The sequence below is a fragment of the Chelonoidis abingdonii genome, chromosome 1 (assembly GCF_003597395.2).
Source record: "Chelonoidis abingdonii isolate Lonesome George chromosome 1, CheloAbing_2.0, whole genome shotgun sequence".
Taxonomy (NCBI): domain Eukaryota; kingdom Metazoa; phylum Chordata; order Testudines; family Testudinidae; genus Chelonoidis; species Chelonoidis abingdonii.
The window spans coordinates 333,644,450-333,667,292 of NC_133769.1; the positions used below are offsets into that span (position 1 = coordinate 333,644,450).

A 22,843-nucleotide genomic window follows, 5' to 3' on the forward strand; every position below is an offset into this window, starting at 1 on the left:
GGGACAGGGATATATGCTAGCAAGCAAGCTAGAGATAACGAGGTTAGTTCAATCAGGGAGGATGAGGCCCTGTTCTAGCAGTTGAGATGTGAAAACCAAGAGAGGAGAAACTGGTTCTGTAGCTGGCAAGCCATTCACAGTCTTTGTTCAATCTTGAGCTCATGGTGTCAAATTTGCAGAGTTAAAACTGCATTGAAGGAATGTGCAGTGTGAGAATGACAGTCTAAAAAGATTAATTACATTTTTTTTAATACCAAGAATAAAATTTTATGGATGTCCAGGTATAGTTTAGCCTCTGAATCCAGCCTAAAATCTAGTCCTAACAAGGGTTCTTATGATGACCACCAACTGTTCAGTGTAACAATGCGGGTTAAGTGAGAACAGGAAAAGCCAGCTCTTCACAGTATAGATGATGATGGCAAAGGAGATCCTTCTCTTTCTTAACTTGCTTAAACAGCTCCACAGAAAAGATTATACTCATCTAAACAGTTTCTGAGGGACGGAGTGCCCGATCACCAGGTTACTGGCCAAATGAATACTCACAGACACTTGTCAACTGGCAGCATAAACCCAGTTGAGAAAAACAGGCACAAGTGATCTTAACTGCATGATTGAAAGGAAAAGTTAAAGATGTAACAGATAAAGATGCACACGGCTTCTGTGCCTTGCCATTTCATTACCTGTCTGCTGTACCAAGCTAAGAGAAAATCTCTCTGTAATTTATATGCTGAGTTATAAACCCTGAAGAGGATGGAAAAACTGTAAGAAATCAGCAGATCAAAAATGAAAATATCTAGAATGGACCTTGCTCTCTGGAGTGGAGATGCAGCTTTGCAAGAGTATGCAACAGCAGACTATTTAAGTGGTGGTAAAGTTGACTCGTATGCAACACTGGTTATAGCCTTCTTAAAGAAAGCAAAATGCAGGCCCTGGCCTGTTTAGGCAGTCTGGCTTGTTGATCCACAGTATAAATCCATTATTTATAATTCTTGATTTAAAAAAATATATAGTTACTTACTCAGTACAGGCCTGGGCCACCAGGGTTTTTGCCTGGTTGCTTTCATCATCTGGAATGTCAATCTACTCCCAGTCCTGCAGATGCAGGCTGGGAGTGTGAAGCAACTGCTTATACAGGATCCAGCTAACAGACTCAGGGTACGTCTACACTGCACGATTATTTCGAATTAGCTTAAACCGATATTACAAAACAGATGTAATAAAATCGGTTTAGCGCGTCCACAGTGGGATCACGAAATCGATTGTTTGCATCCATGGTCCAAAGAGCTACCATCGATTTCAGGAGCGGTGCGACTGTGGGTAGCTGTTTCCTCAGCTACCGCTAGTGCCACTCGGGTTGAGAGCAGTGCCTGACCGCGCGCGCAGAAAACATCGCTCTTTACCGCAGAGCATCGCGTCTGCCAGCAGCATTCAGTACACAGAAGGGTGACCCATTTACAGTACTCCACAAAGGAATTATTTATTTACTTTTCTTTCACGTGCTGGGGGGGGAAGAGACTGACGAGCTGTTCCGTGAAAACACGCAAAACACCGTGTATTAAGCTACAGACATGGGCGCTCCAGCCAGATGCAAATAGTTTTTCAAGAGACTGCTGTGGAAGACTGCTAGCGTAAGTCCTCATTACCCCTCCTCCTCCATGAGCATCCGTTTGATGTCTCTGGCTTCCCGTTACGGTTGTCACGACACCGCTGTGTATCCGGGGTTTATTTGTCAAAATGCTTTGGCATTTCCTGTCCTTTAACGGAGGCTCTGATAAAACAGATTTGTCTTCACCATAAACCAGCGATCAAAGATCTAGTATCTCCCGAAGGTTTCAGAAGCAAGGAGCTACGTTTGCATTGAACTCATCGCACCGTGCTGATCAGAGCTGGACACGTGAAAGCAGGAATGTCATTCTAGAAGGTCTCGGCCCTTTTCCTGTTTACCTGCACTCCGCATCCGACGTTCGGATTGCGGACCAGAGCGGTCAGTGTGCAACTGTGGGATACCTCAGGAGGCCAATAATGTCCAACTTCCGTCCACAGGAAAACCCTATAAACCGAGTTATCACTATCGAATTTAGCGCCTACTTACTCCTCTCATGGAAGAGGTCCGAAATCGATTTAAGGACCGTTTAACTCGGATATTAATGACACGTCGTGTGAACGGGTTACAAGCGTTAAATCGGTATAATCGGCCATTTAAACCGATTTAAAGTCGCAGTGTAGAACCTGGCCTTCAGACAGCTCTCATCAGAGAGAATTTAACAGCAGTTGTTTGCTGATGCCATGCCTCATTACAGCCAATGGACCATCACTGCAGTTCTGTGCCAGCTTTCTCCTTGCTCTTAGAATCATAGATGATTAGGAATGGAAAAGCGATTTAGGAGGTCATCTAGTCCAACCCCCCTGTTCAAGAGCAAGGAACCAATGCCCCAATGGCCCCCTCAGAGATTGAACCACAACTCTGGGTTAGTCGGCCAATGCCTCAACCACTGAGCTACCCTCCTCAAATTCTTTAGATAGCGTGAAGAACTAGCAGTGTTAGTCCCTCTTCCTTCCCAGATAGATTTCCTGCCTACAGCAATGGCTTCTCCTCCAATTTTCAACAACTGAGGAGAGGGTGAGGTGTAGTGACTCTCCCTTCCTCTTACCCAGCCCTGCCTAGCGAGCAGATCCCACCAACAACGCTGTCCTGTAGCCAGCCAGCATCTCTCCTTAGCCCAGCAAATCCACCCTAGCAGCTCCTCTGAATGCCTAGCATGCTTCAGCTCAGTAAGGGAAAGAGGGAGGTCAACGTAGATTTGGGAGGTGAGAAGCGAGGTGAATTACAGGAAGAATTAGGGGTGATAACAAAATGGAATTCCCTTTGAGACGGGGGTGAAGGATGAAATTTGGGATATGCCGATGAGATGGGTTTATTTTGAAGTGGGAGGGAGTGATATTCTCCTCTTTTGGGAGAGGAGAACCTGACGCATAAGGAGACTCCTGAGAGGACAGGTGTTGGTTTTTTTGCAGTTGTTTGGTGTGGGAGGATACACAGATCTTCCCTCAACCGCCCACCTGCAAATGCTCAACCCTCAACCTCCCTTACTACTGCCCTCTATGTTCTTTTTCCGCCATTTTTTGCAAATTGACTGACCAAAAGGGTATGTGGCCTAGGTACACTTTGCCTAATTATTTAACAAGAGATTTGCACATACAGTCACTATGCACTAGTCTTGACTACAAAACAAAATCCAGTCGCAAGTACCAACTGGCATTGAGCCAGAAACTCAGAACTGATGGGAAACAGACAAAAGGAAGCCCATAAAAACAAGGGAAGTATTATAAGGACATCCAGCTTAACGTGATGACTGGTTCAGAGCAATAAGTTCCTTACCACTGAGTTGGTTATTTAAAGTTCTTGGCATGATACCGCCACAGCAGAAATGCCCATCAGCCTCCTTTACCCAGGGTGGCAATAACATCAAATATGTAACTTTAGAAGTCTTTTTCATATCTACACAGTTATTTTAATACATCACAGTACCTCCTTGTATGTGTAATAAGTATCTTGTTAATCTGTTGAAGTTTTGCCAGACTCTGTAAATTGATATTTTTGTTTTAAGCTTTTCAGAGAATTACTCAATCTCTGATGAAAAAATAAAAAGCTGTCATACAAGAGAATAAGCCCTCATAAAGTACAAATTTTAAATGCCTTAATCTGTATAAGGGGGTTTGAGGGATAGAAGCTCTTTTGATCTAGCTTGCTTCAGTGTAGTTACTGCAAATTATACTAGTGAAAAATTGAAACCAGGAAATCAGAATCTGGCCCTAAAACTGCTAACTTAGCACAGTGGTGTCAAGGTTTTTTTTCCTCCAACTTTGAACTTTAGGGTACAAAACAGGGGACCTGCATGAACACTTTTTAGTTAATTCTAGCTTAACAATCTGGTATGCTGCCACATGCCAGATTAGTTCTGGCACACGCCTCACTTTCTGTTCCCCCGCCAAAACTTCCTGGGGAACCCAGAACAAACCCCTTGGGTCTTTAAAAACAAGGAGGAATTAACCGTCCCCTCCTTTTCCCCCAGACTTTCCCTCCTGGGTTGCACTTGAGAGCTTTCACACAGTCCAAACTCCTTGGATCTTAAAAACAAGGAAAATCAATCAGGTTTCTTAAAAAGAAAGCTTTTTAAAGAAAGAAAGAAAAGGTAGAAAATTATCTCTGAAAAAATCCAGGGAAAAAATTGGGAAAAATGGGGCCTTTTAAACAGGGGGTTTAACCTATCAGATTCATAATAGACTAAGGACCCCCCCCGCCTTAGATTCAAAGTTACAGAACAGGGTAAAAATCCTTCCAGCAAAAAGACACCATTTACAAGTTGAGAAAACAAACATAAGACTAATCCGCCTTGCCTGGCTATTACTTACAATTTTGAAACATGAAAGACTGATTCAGAAAGATTGGGAAAGCCTGGAATGATGTCCCGTCCCTCTCAATCCCAAGAGCGAACAACGAACAAAAATAAAAAGCACAAAGAAAGACTTCCCTCCACCAAGGTTTGAAAGTATCTTGTCCCCCTATTGGTCCTCTGGTCAGGTGTGAGCCAGGTTTACTGAGCTTCTTAACCCTTTACAGGTAAAAGAGACATTAACCCTTAACCATCTGTTTATGACAAGTGGTTTCCAAACATTTTATGAAGGTGACACACCAACTGCATTTTCTCTCTTTTTGGGGACCAGCCATTACCTCTGCCAACCCCCACCAACACCTATCTCCCTCTGGCTGCTGACTGTCTACTTGATGGCTCTAGCTGCTCCCTGGATCCTGCTCCCCACACTGCTGCCTGCTGCATGAGAGCATGTGGGAGTTCTTCTGGGGCATGAGCAGGCTGGTGACTGATCTGCTTGCTGGCCCAGCTGCTTCCACTCATGCTGCTGCTGCTGCCCTTGTCTGGCTCCAGTTCTCCACACTGCTGCCCATTGCCCAGGGAAAGTCAGAGCAGGATCCAGGCAGCAGCGAGCAGACAGTCAGCATCCTCTCTCTGTCCCACCTGTGTTCCAGAGACGCTTCCTCCATGTTGCTGGTGCTGCCACCCAGATTCCACTCCCCATAGTGCTATCTGCTGCCCAGGGCATGTAAGAGTAGTGGGAAAGGCGGCAACCTACTGGTGGGTCAGGACTCATCATTTGGGAAGCAGTGCTCTAGCACATGTGCTGAATATTAAGACTTCGACGGACTTCTAAGTAGTGTGAGAGTAAAAATAATAATATGCTGTTTTAGGGTTATGTGCTGTCCACCATCCACTGTGGTGGGGATTTCCACTGGTATCAGCAGGAGTTGGATGGAGATTAAGAGCAGCACATGGCCCTCAACTTTATGGTGAAACTTATGATTTTTCTACCACTAGTGGGCATTCTTGCTCATTTTAGAAATCTCTCCAAGATGGGCAGAGTTGCGGTGAACAGAGTGTGAAATGTAAAAAGCACTAAATATCAAAATGAAGAAGAAACATCAACCACAAACAATGATTCAGAGTCACTTTCTTTGCTGGGCTTCATAAAATATAGCTGGGTGTGACTTTTATATACTCAACTGTAGTTGAAATGTATGCTTGTTGTTAATACATTTCACTCAACAGTATAGATGATTTGTATTGTCATGCCCACTGGTTCAATGGTGAAGTGTTTTGTGCTACCATGTAGGGAACTAGTTTTCATCAAGATCTAGACGTTTGCTCCATAGGCAAGCAAGCAAAAGGTGAGAGCTTCCCAAACTTAATATGGTCCACTCTAGGGTGAGGAAGAACTTTGTGCCTCTATTATGGCAGTACCTAATAATAGATTTAAGTACTAATGTTATCTGATCATGCCATGAAATATCCTCTCGTTGGCCAATCATTTATTTCTCACTTTAGTAGGATCAGTAAAGCTGAAAAATTCTGTTTATGCTCTCCTGAAATGGAATTTTTCTTAAAATCCCTTTCTGCAAAAAGTTTCATGTTTTTAATATTTCTTCTCTTTTGGGGATTAAACCTTTTCTTAAAAACATGAAAAGTGTTATGGAAAGATGTTCTCCCTTTTTGGCCAGCTCTATTTGTGACTCTTACTCGTGGTGCTGTGTTGATTGTAGATTCCATGCTTCTAGGGGCAGGAACCAGGTTTATACATCATTTTGTGAAACATCTCATTTTGGGGTGACTGAAGAAAAAAGTACAAGTCCTTTATAATGTTTTAAAGATCTGTGTCAGACATTCCTTTCCCAGACACCCCTGCCTCAATCCTGCATCAGTTCCACCTTCACCATAGATATCCAGCTTTACACCACACAGCTCTCTGGGTTTTCATAAACGGAGTACAGGAGGACACATGACTGAGTCTCTCCACTGTGAATCAAACACTCGCCTATTTGTGTCTGGGAAAAGGGAGCAAACTGAGCTGCCAGTAGTGGATGCCCTTTGGTAAAGTGCCTTCATGAGGCAGGCGGTATAGGGTTGACGTTAACTAACTACCTTGAGGTAGAAATTACAGTGCCATAGCTCTCTCAGTGTACAATCCTAGTGGAGACATCTCAAGTTAGCGATCTCAGTATAAAAATAGTCCTTTTTTTGCATTGAAAACTGAAAAGCTAGCCTAAGTGACTTGCCCAGCATTATATAGGAATTTATTGAGAGTGGCTGGGATAGAATCCAGTTCTCCTGGGTGGCTTTCAAAAGTTTTAACCATGAGACCATCCTTTCTGTCTTTGTCCAGTGTCACTGTTTCCCAACCCTTTCCCCAGTGGCAGTGTCTCTCTGTCTCATGGCTTCTTGCCATGCTTTGCCCCAGTCTGCCGGACCACCCCTCTTCCCCGCCAACTTACTCCTGAAACTCCAGCTTTGCAAATCACATTGTAGAAATCACAAGCTATTGGTAACCAATTCAACTGCGTGACAGTACAGCATTTCTCTCCTGTTTCCTTCACTACCTACGTACCCGTCAACTTCTGTAGCAAATGACACCAGGGTCCTACAGGCAACAGCCTCATAAACAACTAGTGCTGAAAGTGCTTTGTATCTATTCAGGACAGCCCTTAAGCACAAGGTTATATTATTGAAATAAACTGTGGGAATTTCTATTTTGGAACTGACCAAATACATTTTTTCACTCCTGTTTTAGGAATGACAAATTATTGTGAGCGATACCGTGAAGGAATGATACATGTTCTGAAAACTTTTGGTCCAGTACCAGATTTTTCAGGTGAAATTGAGCAGCAAATCAGCCAGGTGAGTGTACGAGACTGGATTGATGTGATTTCATAAGGACCATCAAAATAACAAATGTTGACTTTAATTTCTTTGTAGTGATCACTTGTTTGAGTGACTCTTGGAAGTACCTCTGATCTGTATTTCTCAGTGAGGGTGTGCACTTGCACTGATTGAAAATGCTAAAATAGAATTGACATAACGTAAATCCCTTTGAAAAGAGCTTTGAGATCTGTGGATGAAAAATCATAGAAATTAAGGACTAGAAGGGACCTAGATAAGCAGGGCCGGTGCAACCATTTAGGCAAACTAGGCTGCCGCCTAGGGCGCTAGTGGTTGGGGGCGCCTGAAAGCCTGCTCAGGCGAGGAGGTGGAGTGGAGGTGAGCTGGGGCGGTGGGCACGGGGTGAAAATTAAGGCTATCCCATCATACCATCCCCTTCCATAAACTTATCAAGCTTAGTCTTAAAGCCAGATATGTCTTTTGCCCCCACACTACTCCCCTTGGAAGCTGTTCCAGAACTTCACTCCTCTAATGGTTAGAAACCTTCGTCTAATTTCAAGTCTAAACTTCCTAGTGTCCAGTTTATACCCATTTGTTCTTGTGTCTACATTGGTACTAAGCTTAAATAATTCCTCTCCCTCCCTAATATTAATCCTCTGATATATTTATAAAGCAATCATATCCCCCTCAACCTTCTTTTGGTTAGGCTAAACAAGCCAAGCTCTTTGAGTCTCCTTTCATAAGACAGGTTTTTCCATTCCTCGGATCATCCTAGTAGCCCATCTCTGAACCTGTTCCAGTTTGAATTCATCCTTCTTAAACATGGGAGACCAGAACTGCACACAGTATTCCAGATGAGGTCTCACCAGTGCCTTATATAACGGTACTAACACCTCCTTATCTTTGCTGGAAATACCTCGCCTGATGCATCCTAAAACTGCATTAGCTTTTTTTAACGGCCATATCACATTGGCGGCTCATAGTCATCCTGTGATCAACCAATACTCCAAGGTCCTTCTCCTCCTCTGTTGCTTCCAACTGATGTGTCCCAATTTATAACTAAAATTCTTATTATTAATCCCTAATGCATGACCTTGCACTTTTCACTATTAAATTTCATCCTATTACTATTACTCCAGTTTACAAGGTCATCCAGATCTTCCTGTATGATATCCCGGTCCTTCTCTGTGTTAGCAATACCTCCCAGCTTTGTGTCATCCGCAAACTTTATTAGCACATTCCCACTTTTTGTGCCAAGGTCAGTAATAAAAAGTTAAATAAGATTGGTCCCAAAACTGATCCTTGAGGAACTCCACTAGTAACCTCCTTCCAGCCTGACAGTTCACCCTTCAGTACGACCCGTTGTAGTCTCCCTTTAACCAGTTCCTTATCCACCTTTCAATTTTCATATTGATCCCCATCTTTTCCAATTTAACTAATAATTCCCATGTGGAACTGTATCAAATGCCTTACTGAAATCGAGGTAAATTAAATTAGATCCACTGTGTTTCCTTTGTCTAAAAAATCTGTTACCTTCTCAAGGAGATCAGGTTGGCTTGGCACGATCTACCTTTTGTAAAACTATGTTGTATTTTGTCCCAATTACCATTGACCTCAATGTCCTTAACTACTTTCTCCTTCAAAATATTTTCCAACTCTTGGCATACTACAGATGTCAAACTAACAGGCCTATAGTTACTCGGATGACTTTTTTTCCCTTTCTTAAAAATAGGAACTATGTTAGCAATTCTCCAGTCATATGGTACAACACCTGAGTTTACTGATTCATTAAAAATTCTTGCTAATGGGCTTGCAATTTTATGTGCCAGTTCCTTTAATATTCTTGGATGAAGATTATCTGGACCCTCCAATTTTGTCCCATTAAGCTGTTCAAGTTTGGCTTCTACTTCGGATGTGTTAATATCTACCTCCATATCCTCATTCCCATTTGTCATCCTACCATTATCCCTAAGCTCCTCGTTAAAGGCTGATGCAAAATATTTGTTTAGATATTGGGCCATGCCTAGATTATCCTTAATCTCTACTCCATCCTCAGTGTTTAGCGGTTCCACTCCTTCTTTATTTGTTTTCTTCTTATTTATATGGCTATAGAACCTTTTACTATTGGTTTTAATTCCCTTTGCAAGGTCCAACTCTACATGGCTTTTGGCCTTTCTCACTTCATCCCTAATGTTCTGACCTCAATAAGGTAGCTTTACTTGCTAATCCCTCCCATATTCCACTCCTTGTAGGCTTTCTGCTTTTTCTTAATCATCCCTCTGAGATGCTTGCTCATCCAGCTTGGTCTACAACTCCTGCCTATGAATTTTTTCCCCTTTCTTGGGATGCAGGCTTCTGATAGTTTCTGCAACTTTGACTTGAAGTAATTCCAGGCCTCCTCCGCCTTTAGATCTACAAGTTCTTCAGTCCAATCCACTTTCCTAACTAATTTCCTTAATTCTTTAAAGTTAGCCCTTTTGAAATAAAAAAAACCCTAGTCCCAGATCTATTTTTGTTTATCCTTCCATCTAGTTATCTTGCATCTGAGTTCTCCACCAGTGTGATTTCAAATATATAATCACCACATGCATTTATTGCTGAATCAATATAAATCAGGAAACAACAATAGACAGCAAACTATGCCTTTCCATCTATCATCCTTCTTAATGCCTCTATAAATGAAAGCATAGCAACTAAGTTTTGTGATCTTTTCAGAGTGTGATATTCCCTTTTGGCCTCATGCTGATTCTATCTCCTTTTTCCTTGGGCTTCATCAAAGACATTGACAAAACTGGGCTTACAAGGAACCTTCCCCAATGGCAAAACATTAAACACTTTTTATGCTGCTTTCTGTCCTCCATGTTGCTCTAGAATAACTGCAACTTGTGAATTATTACTGACAACAACAGTGCTGCAAATGACGTGGGCCCAAGTTGTATCCAGCTTTTGTTATATTCCTCATTGTTTATCTTTTAAAGTTCTGAACTATGGGCTGCTCCTTTTGGCAAAGATGGCCTTGGGTCTATCTCTGCACTTTCAGAAATACTTCCCTCTCTAAGAGCACATCCATCAGTAACATGCAACTGGCATGAGCCTGTTACCTATTGTTGCTCTTCTTGTAGTGATCCATTTAACATATAGATCTTCAAGTCCTTAATCCTTGCACTCAAACACTAGGGTTCACTTTCCTGCATGTTGTTTTAGGTGTTGTTGTTTTTTGTCTCTAGGTGTAGCCTGCCACCTTGTCATGGTTTCTAGCACTGGAAGGCCATTTAAACTTCAGCCTGCTCCTGACTCCATCTTTGCCAAGAGCGATAGCTTTATTTCTTGGGTGTGCCTGACCTTATAATTTTATCTCGCTAAGGCTGCACTCCTAAAAAAATGACACCTTCATAAACATGGTTTATGAGAAGTAAAAAAAAAAAATCAAGTCTTCAAACTCCTACATGTGTACTTGGATTAGAGCACGTATCTAGCTGCCTAAAAGGCCAAGGCTGGGTCCTCCTTCGTAGTTAATAAAAGGGTTTTATCAGAAGGACTTGACAGCTGCCTCATGGGCAAAGCAAGCAGACAGGTTAATGCCAAGTTGCTGCTGATAGACTTACATGGCCCTGTGTGAGAGTTGGTGTATACTAGAATGTTAGGTTGACATAGCTGTTTTGCTCAGGAGTGTGAGAAGGTCAAATCCCTGAGAGATGGAGTTAAGATAACCTAAGCCCCAGATGTAGACAGTGCTAGGTTACCAAACCAATTCTTCCATCAACCTTGCTGCCGCCTCTACGTGAGATGGATTTACTAGAGTAACAGAAGAACCTCTTCCATCGCCATAAGAAGTGTTTACATTACAGCACTATGGTGGTGCAGCTGCTGTGCCACTGTAGCATTTCTAGTGTAGACATACCCTGAGCTTTCACTACCAATGTTAGGCCAGAATGTTCTCCAAACTACAGTGAAAGGTGAGAGCTGCCACCTCCAAGTACAGATCCTCACTGACATGTCCACCATAGAGATTAACTAACTTCTAACTAGTGGATCAGACAGCCTGCAAAAAGAAAAAAAAGTATGAATTAGTGGTATCCTCCTTTTCATGGAAAAGAAGCATGTTGGCCTTAAACAGGCAAGGGATTTAAACAGGCAACTAGTGGTCCTTGTGACCCTACTGTCTGTTGTCAACAGAATCAGAACCCATATGACAATTACCAGCATGAATGTTAACCTGAAGAGGGGAGAAAACCAACAAAAACAATCTTGGTAAGAAATTTCCAACATTCAACATGAGGCTTAATCTACTATTTTTTTTATTTCAGGCCATGAGCGAACGAACTCCAGCTGATCCAGAACATCTAAATGCCAGGAGAGCATGGAGAGATGAATGTCTTATGGGTCTTGCCAAGTTGAAAAAACAAATGAAATCCAACTGAATTGCATCCTGTATAATACACAAGGGCAAATTATCAGCATATCTCCACAAAAGTGGGTGCTTCCATTTCCACAGGCAAAAATCTGTATTTGCAGAACAGATGACTCAATATGCAAGCAATGATTTTTGCCCATGTGCAAATACAGAGGGTGATTCAAAATGTAGTCCAAATTGTCATTACATTATTAATTCATGATAGGAACTGCGTAAGAAACTAATTCATAAAAAACTTTTTATCTGATTATTCTAAATGCTTTAATACTAGCTTATGCAGATTTGTTGTAGCCCTGTCAGTCCCAGGATATTAGCAAAACAAGGTGAGTGAGTGATGTAATATCTTTTATTGGACCAACTTCTGTTGGGGAGAGAGACCTGAAGAAGAGCTCTCTGTAAGCACAAAAATCTTCTCTCTCACCAACAGAAGTTGGTCCAATAAAAGATATTACCTCACCCACCTTGTCTCTTTAATACTAGCTACCGTCAACATTATTAATACTGTATGATAGACAGGCACACAATAGTTTTTTAAATTATACATTTTATAATCTTGCTTGGAGATATGTAGCCTCAGCAGCGCTTGCATTTGCTGGGGTCCAGGAACAGGCAGACATCTGCTGTTTGTCATTATGGGAAAAATGCTACTCTCTATAACCTTCTGTGGTCATGGTGAGCTCTGTCTAATTTGACTGCCTTGGGCTGAGAGGAGAATTTGTGGAATGCACACAGGGAACCTCCTTGCAACCTTCCCAGGGAGAATAGGGGAGGGGTCTACTGGCCATTCTCCCTGCAGAGTAGGAGCGCAATAGCTTCAGGGATTGCTGCAACCCAGCTCTGTAGCTGTTCCACAGTTTTGGTGAGAGAATTACTTTTTCCTTCCCTCCCCCCCTCCCTTAGGCACTTAGATACCATGGTGATAGACAAGGCATAAGTACCTGAATAGACTAGAGCAGAATCCCTCTTTGCCCCCCAGCTCCTACAGAATTCATCAGAGCCTCACCCAGTTTTTCAGGCTATGTACTTGACAGCCCATGACTTTGCCTTGATCAAAGTGAGCAGTTTGATGTCACCAGTGGTTTATTGCTACTCAAAATAAGTGTGTCCCATTTAGGCCCTCTCTAGAAGAGAGAAGAAGGTGGTTAGAGTTATTTTTAAATTGATTTAGCTAACTTAAGAGGCAGCAGGGTCTAGTGGACAGGGCTGTGATCTGAGACCTGGGTTCTCTTCCCAACTGTGTCACTGACATGCTGTATGACCTTGGGCGAGTCACATCTCCCCTCTGTGCCTTCTCTCACCCATTGTCTGCTTAGATGGTTCATTCTTTGGGGCAGGGACCGTCTCTTGTTATGAGTCTATATCGTGCCTGGCATGGTAGGTCCCTGATCTTGATTTGAACCTTTGGGCAGCAGTGTAATATAAATAATAGATAAGAATGATTTGAACTTAATGTAGCCACTGCTTAACGTCTTTCAAATTCCAATCGCTGGTCATACTGTAACCTAGGTTACCACATAATGTATAAGGTGTGAAGCAGTGGCTGTGCTACGTGGTGCTTCAAATCCTGTTAGTGAATATAATTTTAAAAACATCTTTCTCTCTATTCTAGACAAGGTCATAGAAGGTCTTAATAACTCTTTTTAAACATAAAATTAGTTCCTTTTTGCTATGTGCATGTCCACAGTAACAATCTCATTATGTCTTAGCTGGTTAGTTGCTCAGTGTTAGCTTGTTTGAAATCTTCGAACATATATCAAAAATATCTGTCTCCATTTCTGTTCTTTGCTCATGAATAAAAGGTTGTAATGAAATATAGTGACTTCCACAAAGGTCCTGTGTGATATTTTACTGGTTACACGCAGAGCTGTAACCATGGCGGGGCAAGTAGGGCAGCCACCTAAAGCACAAAGCCAGGGGGTGACTTGGGCCACTGACACCAGCCACAACGGGGCTCGGTGGGGCTAGCTCTGCATGGTGAGACTCAGGGAGGGAACACCACCTTCACCTCCTGACTCACCTCAACGGGCCACCCACCCTGTCTGGGTTGGGCGGGGGCACAACCAAAAAATCAGTGGGGCACGTCCCCCCTTGTGTCGCCTAGGGGGTGCAAATACGGTTGCTCACCCTGGGCACTGAAATGCCTAGTTACAGCTCTGGTTACACTGAACATTGGTTTGAGATGGTGCACTCTGGTAGAGGTGTAAGTGTGCTGATTAAAAATGTTGCTGAGGTCAGTTTGGAATCAAATCATCAAGAAATAATGCACAGTCTCTCAGAAATAGATGCTAGTTATCATGTATGCACTATTGTCGCCTAGTGCAAGTGCGAGGCTTTTAATAGCCGTGAGTGACTTCCTGTCAAATTGCCTCATGGAAAGCGTGGGAAGGAGGGACACAGTGCAAAACAGTGGCCAAAAAGGGAGGTAGTATGCTGTAGATAGAGCTCTCAGGAGTGACCCTATCAGTGTGATTCCAATACCTCTGCTTTCCCATCCACTCTGAAAATACCATTCTTTGAGTGCTTGCTCATGTTGAGTCCATTCTCAGTGTGTGCGTGCACAGTTGTCGGAGATTTTTTGCCTTAGCGGTATCCATAGGGTTAGTCATGGTGCCCTCTGGAGTGCCATGCTCATGCACCGGTATATCAGGCACCACCGGCCCTACGCCCTCTCAGTTCCTTCTTACCGCCCATGACAGTTGGTCGGAGCACCTTCCCCTTGCCTAGCAAGTGGATAGCGGTTCTTCCCGTCTTCGTTTCTCAATGTCCTGTAAATAGTTTGTTTACAGATAGTTAAGAAGTTGTTGTTAAGTAGTGTAGTTAGTGACTTTGCTCCAAGCAGGGCATGCCCTGGTCTCTGGGTTTTAAGCCCTGTTCTACCTGCAACAGGCCTATGCCTGTGAGTGACCCCTATAGCAGCTGCCTGAAGTGTTTAGGGGAATCACACATGAGGGACAAGTGTCGGATTTGTAAAAACTTTCATCTGAGAACCCAGAAGGAACCACCAGGAGCTAGTGCGGAGATATAACTTTAATCTGTGGGACTCCCTCAGGAAATTTAAGGACTCTCTGCCCCAGGACTTGTCCCAAGAGGTTCATAGTAATAGTAGTAGAGGAGGGTACGACAGTGGCTAGATGTTCCCTCCAGATGGCTTGGGACGCAGCTGATTTGGTGGCCCGGGTGGTCACATCGGCAGTAGTTATGAGGTGCAGTTCATGGCTTCAAACCGCAGGGTTGTCCCAGGAGATGCAGTCCTCCATCCAGGACCTCCTATTTGATGGGAATAGACTCTTTCTTTGCAGAGCAGAAGGATGCGAGGCTGCATGGGCTCAAAGACATGTGGGCCACATTCCATTAGCTGGGCATGCATACTCCGCAGTTGTCGAGGAAACAATTCAGGCCACCCCGCATCTCGTAGGCCATGGCTGCCTCTGCAGGGCTCTGCTAGGAGAAAGGACAGAGATACAAGTTTCAGTCATCGCTGTCCCTCCACCTCCCACTCACCAGCTCAGCCTAGCCTGGCAAAACAGCTGGGGGGCTAGAAGCGCTCATTTTGATGGTGCGCTTGAGAGCAATGCCCCTGTCACTGTGCATCCACCTTATACCTTTCTCAACTATTTACGTCCCTTCCAACCAGCCTGGTTGTGAGTCACATCAGATCTCTGGGTGTTAGAAATCATATATCTGGGCTACATCCTGCAATTCTCTGCTATGTCCCCCTCCCATCCCCTTTCCCTGTCCCTTTTCAGGGACCCTTCTGATGAGCAACTCCTCGTTCAGGAGGTCGAAAACCACCAGCAGCTGGGGGCGGCGAAAGAGGTCCCTCGGAAAATGAGGGGGAAAGAGTTCTGCGCCTGCTGCTTTTTAATCCCGAAAGCAAAAGGGGGCCTAAGACCCATTCTGGACCCACAGCCACTCACCAAATATCTCAAGAAGTTGAAGTTCTGCATAGTCTCCCTGGTCTCCATCACCGCTCCCTAGATCCAGGAGACTGGTACACTGCTCTCGATCTCAAGGACACTTATTTTTATATTTCCATCTTCCATGGACACAGATAGCTCCTTTGTTTTATGGTGGGCCTGCACCACTTTCAATTTAAGGTGCTGCCCTTTGGTCTCTCGTCGTCCCCACGGAAACATCAAGGGGTCCAGGTCTATCCTTATCTCAACAATTGGCTCATCAAGGGCAGATCGTGGGATCAAGTCCAGAAGAATCTTGATCTGGTGCATTCTACCTGTCATGACCTTAGCCTATTAGTAAACAAAAAAAAAAGGGCCACCTGCTCACCATGGCAAGCGTGGCTGGCGTCGGTCTACATGGCCTGTCTATATCCCAAACAAACACAGTCTGTACCTGGCAGTCAGAGTACCGGACCACATGCTGTCATCAGTGGAATGGTGGTTGGACCCCGGGTCAGTGTTGGAGGGAGTTCCCATCACAGTCCCATCCCTGTCGCTGACCCTGGTTTCCGACACCTGGGACCTGGGTTGTGGAGCCCATCTGGGCGAGCTCAGCATGCAAGGCTGCTAGTCGTGGGATGATCACTCCCTCCACATAAACGTCGGGGAGCTTGGAGTGGATTGGTTGGCCTGCCAGGCTTTCTGGTCCCACCTGAAAGGCAAAGTGGTACAAGTCCTGATGGACAACACCACCGTGGTGTTTTATATCAACAAACAAGGCAGAGCCAGGTTGTCGGTCCTTTGCCGGTAAGCTCTTTAGCTCTGGGACTTCTGTGTGCAGCATGCCATTCATCACATGGCCACGCATCTTCCGGAGACTAGAAATGTACTAGCAGATTGCTTCAGCAGAACCTTCTCATCTTGCCATTAATACTCACTGTGATGTTCCCCTGGTGTTAACTGGACTGGTGATCTGCTAGGTCACTCCAATCCTTGACTCTGGAAGCCAGCCTTACCTCTGCTGTGAGAACCCCCACTCCTGGGCTATTCACACACTGCCTCTGGCATGTAAGCTGCTTGGATTGTGCAACCAAATGACACTAAACAATATCTCCAGTCCCAGACGCAACCTTGGGAACCTCCGTCTTGCAGTGTCCAGTTATGCCCACTGCAAGCTTATATGAGTTCATCAATTGAACAAAGAAATTGATATGTACCAGGCTTGTTATCCCAAAGGGAGTCTCTGACACGCTTCAAACCAAATGCACTGCTTCAGGTAGAATAAACAAACAAATTTATTAACTACAAAGATAGATTTTAAGTGATTATAAGTCAAAGCACAACAAGTCCAATTTGGTCAAATGAAATAAAAGCAAAATGCATTCTAAGCTGATCTTAACACTTTCATTGCCCTTACAAACTTAGATGCTTCTCACCACAGGCTGGTTGCCCTTCAGCCAGGCTCTCCCCTTTGATCAGCGCTTCAGTCGCTTGGTGGTGATGTCTGTAGATGGAGGTGAAAGAGAGAGGAAGAGCATGGCAAACCTCTCTCCCTTTTATTATGTTCTTTTTTCCCTCTTGGCTTTGTCTCTTCCTCCCCCCTTACCGCCCTTCAGAATCAGGTGAGCATTACCGTATCATAGTCTCAAACTGACCAAGGGAAGAGGGGTGACTCACTCGAGAGTCCAACAGATCCTTTGTTGCTGCCTAGGCCAGTGTCCTTTGTTCCTGTGAGGCTGGGCTGGGTTTGTCCTATACATGCCCTGATGAGATGTGAACTGCCCCTCTGCTCTTGAAGAGTTTTTGCCCCCTGGGCTTGTTTTAAGCAGTGAGGACACATTTTCAACCTCATAACTATATACATGAAATTAAAATCTAGAACATTACTATAACAATAATACTCAGTGCATCATGAGCCTTCCAAAGACACCCGACATGACAAACTTTGCATTGGATACCACACAATCATATTATAAGGATGAACATGGGGGTGCCAGGGTATTCCACTGAGGTACAGAGCATCACAGTCACTCCATCCCGAGGTGTTCAGTGTGATCTTCCAAAGATGTGGAAGTCCTTGAGTGGACTTGTTTACAACTCGTCAGAACAGGAAATGCCATGTGTTCCGTTTGAGTCAGGGGCTTGACAGGGACTCCCTGTCAGACACTTTCTTACTCCTGTGGCCGAGGGCTCTGGTGTATGCCTTCCTGCCAGTGACGATAATCCACAGAGTCCTCATGAAGATCAAACAGGACAGGGTGAAGGTAATCCCGGCTTGGCCTTGCCAGCACTGGCATGGCACACTGCTGGACTTCTCAGTGGCAGCCCCACTGCAGCTGCCTCTCTGGTGGGATCTGCTGTCCCAGAACCATGGCAATCTTCTACACCTGAACCTGGTGGCACTGCACCTGACAGCTTGGCTGCTGCATGGTTAAATGCGGAAGAACAGGAATGCTCGGCCCATGTCCATTAGGTCCTGTTGGGCAGCAGGAAGCCTTCCACCAGGGAAACCTACCTGCCCAAATGGAAATGGTTCATGTGATGGGCATCGAACCAGGGTATTAGGCCTGAACAGGCCTCGTTGCAGTCAATCCTGGACTACCTACTGCATCTCAAGCTCCAGGGCTTGTCCCTTTCATCAATTAAGGCCCACTTGGCCACTATATCAGCCTTTCACCCTTCATTTCAGGGCAGGTTGGTCTTCACTCATGACATGACAGTCCAGTTTCTAAAAGGTCTGGAGCAACTCTACCCCCATGTCCAGAACCCCATCCCTCCTTGGGACCTAAATCTAGTGCTGGTGCAGCTCATAGGGGGCCCCCTTCGAGCCATTGTCTTTCTCTTCCCTGCTTCTATTTTCCTGGAAGGTGTCCTTCCTGGCGGCGATAATGTCTGCCCTTAGGTCTCTGAGATTAGGGTGCTTAACCTCGGAGCCGCCCTATATGATATTTTTCAAGGACAAGGTCCAGTTGCAACTGCACCCAGCTTTCCTGCCCAAGGTTGTTTCAGCAGCAAAGAGTCCTGTGGCACCTTATAGACTAACAGAAGTATTGAAGTGTGAGCTTTTGTGAGTGAATACCCACTTTGTCGGATGCAAGGTTGTTTCACAATTTCACATGAACCAGGACATATTCTTGCCTGTCTTCTTCCCAAAGCCTCATAAGTCTCAGGAGGAAGCATAGATTGCACTCTCTGGACGTCAGGAAAGCGCTAGCCTTTTACATCGAAAGGACCAAACCGTTCTGCAAGTCAATACAGCTGTACGTCACAGTGACGGACAGAATGAAAGGTCATCCGGTGTCCACCCAGAGGATTTCATCATGGATCAGGTTTTGCTATGAATAGGCAAAAGTGCTTCCACCAGCGATTGTAATTGTCCGCTCGACTAGGATGCAAGCCTCTTCTGCAGCCTTCCTAGCCCAGGTGCAATTCAAGATATCTGCAGGGCTGCTACTTGGTCATCCGTTCACAGACACACACATCTCACTACGCACTTACCCAGCTTATTCAGCAAGCCCGAGACAACACTGGCTTTGGTAGAGCAGTATTACAAGCCGCACTTCTGAACTCTGATCCATCTCCCTGGATATTGATTATGAATAGAATGGAATCGACATGAGCAAGCACTGGAAGAAGAAAAGACCTGCCTTTTGTAACTGTTGTTCTTCAGGATGTGTTGCTCATGTCCATTCCGTTACCCACCCTTCTGCCCCTCTGTCGGAGTTGCTGGTAAGAAGGAACTGAGAGGCGCAGCTGGCCTACATCTTAATATGCCAACACATGAGTGCAGCACTCCAGAGGGCACCACAGCTGAACTACGAATACTGCTAAGGCAAAAAATCTCCAACAACTGTGCACATAGGTGCGCACTCACCTAGAATGGAATGGATCTATGCCAGCAGAGCCAGGAGTGATAGAAGCTCCCTAAAAGTAGGGGGCCACAGGCACCTGAACCGTGGCCCTGCCCCCTGCACTCCTCCTCCGCCCGAGGCCCTGCCCCTGCACCGCCTCATCCCCAAGATTCCGCCACCCCTTTCCTCCCATTGCTCACCCTTATAGCTGGTAAAAAGTGGTGGAACCATGGCCTCCTGGCCCCCTCTGTTCTGGTGCCCTTTGGCATAGCTACACTGACATAACTAGGCAGGTATAGTCCTAGGCCTGGCCTACGCTTAAAAATTAGAATAACCTAGCCACATCGCCCAGGCTGTTAAAAAAAAAAAAATAAAAAATGTTCACACCCTGTGCAACATAGGTTGACCTAACCACTTGTGTAGACATGGCTAGGTTGATAGAAGAACTCCTCCATTGACCTAGCTATTGTCTCTGGAAAAGATGGATTATCCATATCAATGGAAAAGCCCCTTCTGTTGCTGTAGAAAGCATGTACATTACAGTGGCACAGCTGCAGCACTGTAGCTGTGCCGCGTTAGTGGGTGTAGTGTAGACATGGCCTCAGTAGTGGTGACATACCCTTACACTGCCAATCAATGGTCCCAATGCTAGTGAAACTCCTAGGATGGCATTGGGGTGTGGACACAGTTTTATAGGTGATGCAAATTCTAAGTGCTACAGCCAAGCGTTGCATCTTGCTTGACCTCCATTTTGCGTACTGTAGACAGGAACTGTCTGTCTTTTCTGTTTTCACATGCAGACAGGGTATTTAAGTACACAAGAATCCTCCTTGGAGTGTTTCAGGGAGGATGGAGCTGTGTGCAAGGACATGCCTGCAAAACGAAGCTGGTACATCTGATTTAGGGTCTTTATTTTCTTCCAGCCCCTTATAGAAGAAACTCATCTAAGAGGGGAATGAAATGAATTTTGAGAATTGTTCTATTCCCATTCCCTGGGATTTCCACTGCACTCATAGCAAAGCTTCACCTGATTTAGGCCTGGTTTATATTAGAAAAGTGTTACTGGTTTAACTAAATCAACTGAGGTGCATTTCTGTAGATGCACTTACACCATTTTAACCCTCGCTTTTACTAGTTTTGCTTAAGTTGGTCAGTTATCAATGCAAGACAAACTGATTTGGGGAAAGAATAAACTGGGTTAAGAGCATTTACTAGACAGATTTTGAATTGAGTTAGTTAAACTCTTGCAACTTTTCTCAAAAGGAAAGCCCTTGTAGTAAGTGCCCCTCCACCATGCTGTGGTAATCCCCTGAAGGTGCAACCAGCTGCTACGTGATAAATGCTGTATTCGCATTGGGATTAGCATCTCCCCTTTCTCCTCCCTTCCCCTATCAGCCCAAGCACTGGGAGAAAGTCAGAGGAAGGAGCAGAGATATATTGTCACTACCCCATTGGAAGACGCATCTTTCCAGAGACACCTGAAGATTGCTGTGGAGAAGAGAGGCTCTTCTATGAGGTAGGACTTCTCTGCTTCTAGGGAAACTGTTTAAAGGTGGGTTTTTGTATGGAAATAACCAAACTAGTAGAGCAGGGTTACTTTCCTTTCAGAGATTTGTCAGCATGGGGCTGTATCACATAAGTGGCTAAAGGTGGGGAACAAATTCTAAAAGTAATATTCAGGCTCCATCACCTGTCACCCCTGCCGATTCCCAGTGTCTGAAGTGGCTTTTCAGGGCTCAAGCTGATGAGCTCCTTCCTGTGTCAGGGAAACATTCTCTTCTGATTTTTCTCTTGACCCTGTTTTCTTTTCCTTTTCCCCATTCCTTTCCCTCTTTCCCGTTCTCTTCACCACCAAGTGCTTCCAAAACTAAATGTTGATTGAACTGCTAGTATCTAATGTTAATAGTACTAGCAATTCCCTGCTGGGACAGCACACCAGGGTGTCCCAGTTGGAGGAAAAGCAAGTGTTGAGGCCTGGATTATGTGCCTGGGGTAAAAATTCTGGCTCTGAAATTAACTCTGGTGGAGGGAATCAATTTCATTAAAATAATTCTAATCTAATTACTGCCCTTCCTTTCATCCCATCAGGGAGTTTTATTAAGGTAACATACAAATGTGTTTATAAATTGTACCTGATCTGTGTATTGAGTGTAATCCATATGCCTACATAACAATTCATGTTTAACAAACCTAATATGGCTGTGTAATATTAGTGGATAGTATGTAACTAGATAATTGTCTCAATTACTTACAATCTACTACTGCCAAAACAAAATGATACTCCTAGTTCTTTTTTCTGAACAATCACAGCAAACAAACAGACAACCCCCGCCAATTATTATAAATATCCCAATTGCCGCCATACATCTTTTTTTGGTAAATGCAAGAAACTAGGTGAGTGATTCTTATCCAACTTGGGGTAGTATTATTTAAAAAAACAAGCACACAAACGTAAATTTGTGTTATTACTGTTCCTTCATAGTTGTAATTTGATGGTTATGTTATGAGCACCTGGTGATGGTGATGAATTTGGCTGTCCTAATGTTAATAAATGATGTATTACACTATGTACCTCTTCTTGTAGGCCAGGGGACGGTGTACCTGATGTCATGTATACATTAGAAACCAGAACTATAGTTATGGTTTATAAAACTTTTAAAAAATAGTTTGAGTCAAAACAAGATAAGCTTAAGGTTCAGATTTTCAGCGTGTAGAAGCCCTGGTCAACCCCAGTTGTGTGTGCAAGGACATGTCATGTTTACATTTCATGGTGGCATGTAATCATGTAAATTCCCCTGGTGCATGTAATTGCAGTAACCTTACATAAATGGAGATATAATGTTGTATGCACTAGTTTCCATAGGGACAAAGATCTGGAAATTTAAGCATGAATAATTTGTCTTTGCTAATGTCATTTAAGCTTTATGATATGTTGTTATGAACCAGTGCCAGGACTACAGAGCCCTTACAGAAGTCCCATTAACTAAACTAAATAAATATGCAGTGGAATTTGGTTTGACTGCCTACCACTTGAAGTGGTCATTTGGCTGTGTGGATTTACTCTTGCCTTACAAGATCCAGTTCACATTTTGTGCTAACATATTTGCCCCTCACTTATACATCTCAATGGGTTTTTCCTTTGTAGAGATGTGGGTCCTAATCCAAAGTCCATTGAAAACAATGGAAAGACATACACTGGAATCAATGAGAAGGCTCCCATTGACTTTAGTGGGTTTTGGATCAAGCCATTTGATAAGAATTCCTTTCAGGTTTCTTCAGTAATTTCAAAGGTAGGAAAAAAATCCTCTCAGTTTTGAGTGACCACTAATAAGACTTAGACAATGGTACAGCTTGATAGGCTACCAATTAAAGCTAGTTTTAGCTTGATCAGTGTTTCTTGTCCTGAAAATTATTGATACAATTTTGCTCCACCCTTCCAAGAGGGAGGTTTTA

The 22,843-nt window shown here is 44.1% G+C and overlaps 1 protein-coding gene across 2 annotated transcripts in view; it reads left to right on the top strand.

Annotated features, from left to right (window-relative positions):
* Window positions 1-13,458, top strand: part of CRYL1 (crystallin lambda 1) — a 75,968-nt gene extending 62,510 nt beyond the window's left edge. For both annotated transcript variants that reach the window (XM_032765675.2, XM_032765685.2), the window contains 2 exons: window positions 7,141-7,247; window positions 11,537-13,458. In XM_032765675.2, coding sequence (XP_032621566.1) covers window positions 7,141-7,247; window positions 11,537-11,650 — 221 coding nt within the window. In that variant the 3' untranslated portion in view covers window positions 11,651-13,458. The remainder of the gene's footprint in view (window positions 1-7,140; window positions 7,248-11,536) is intronic.
* The last annotated feature ends 9,385 nt before the right edge of the window (window positions 13,459-22,843 follow it).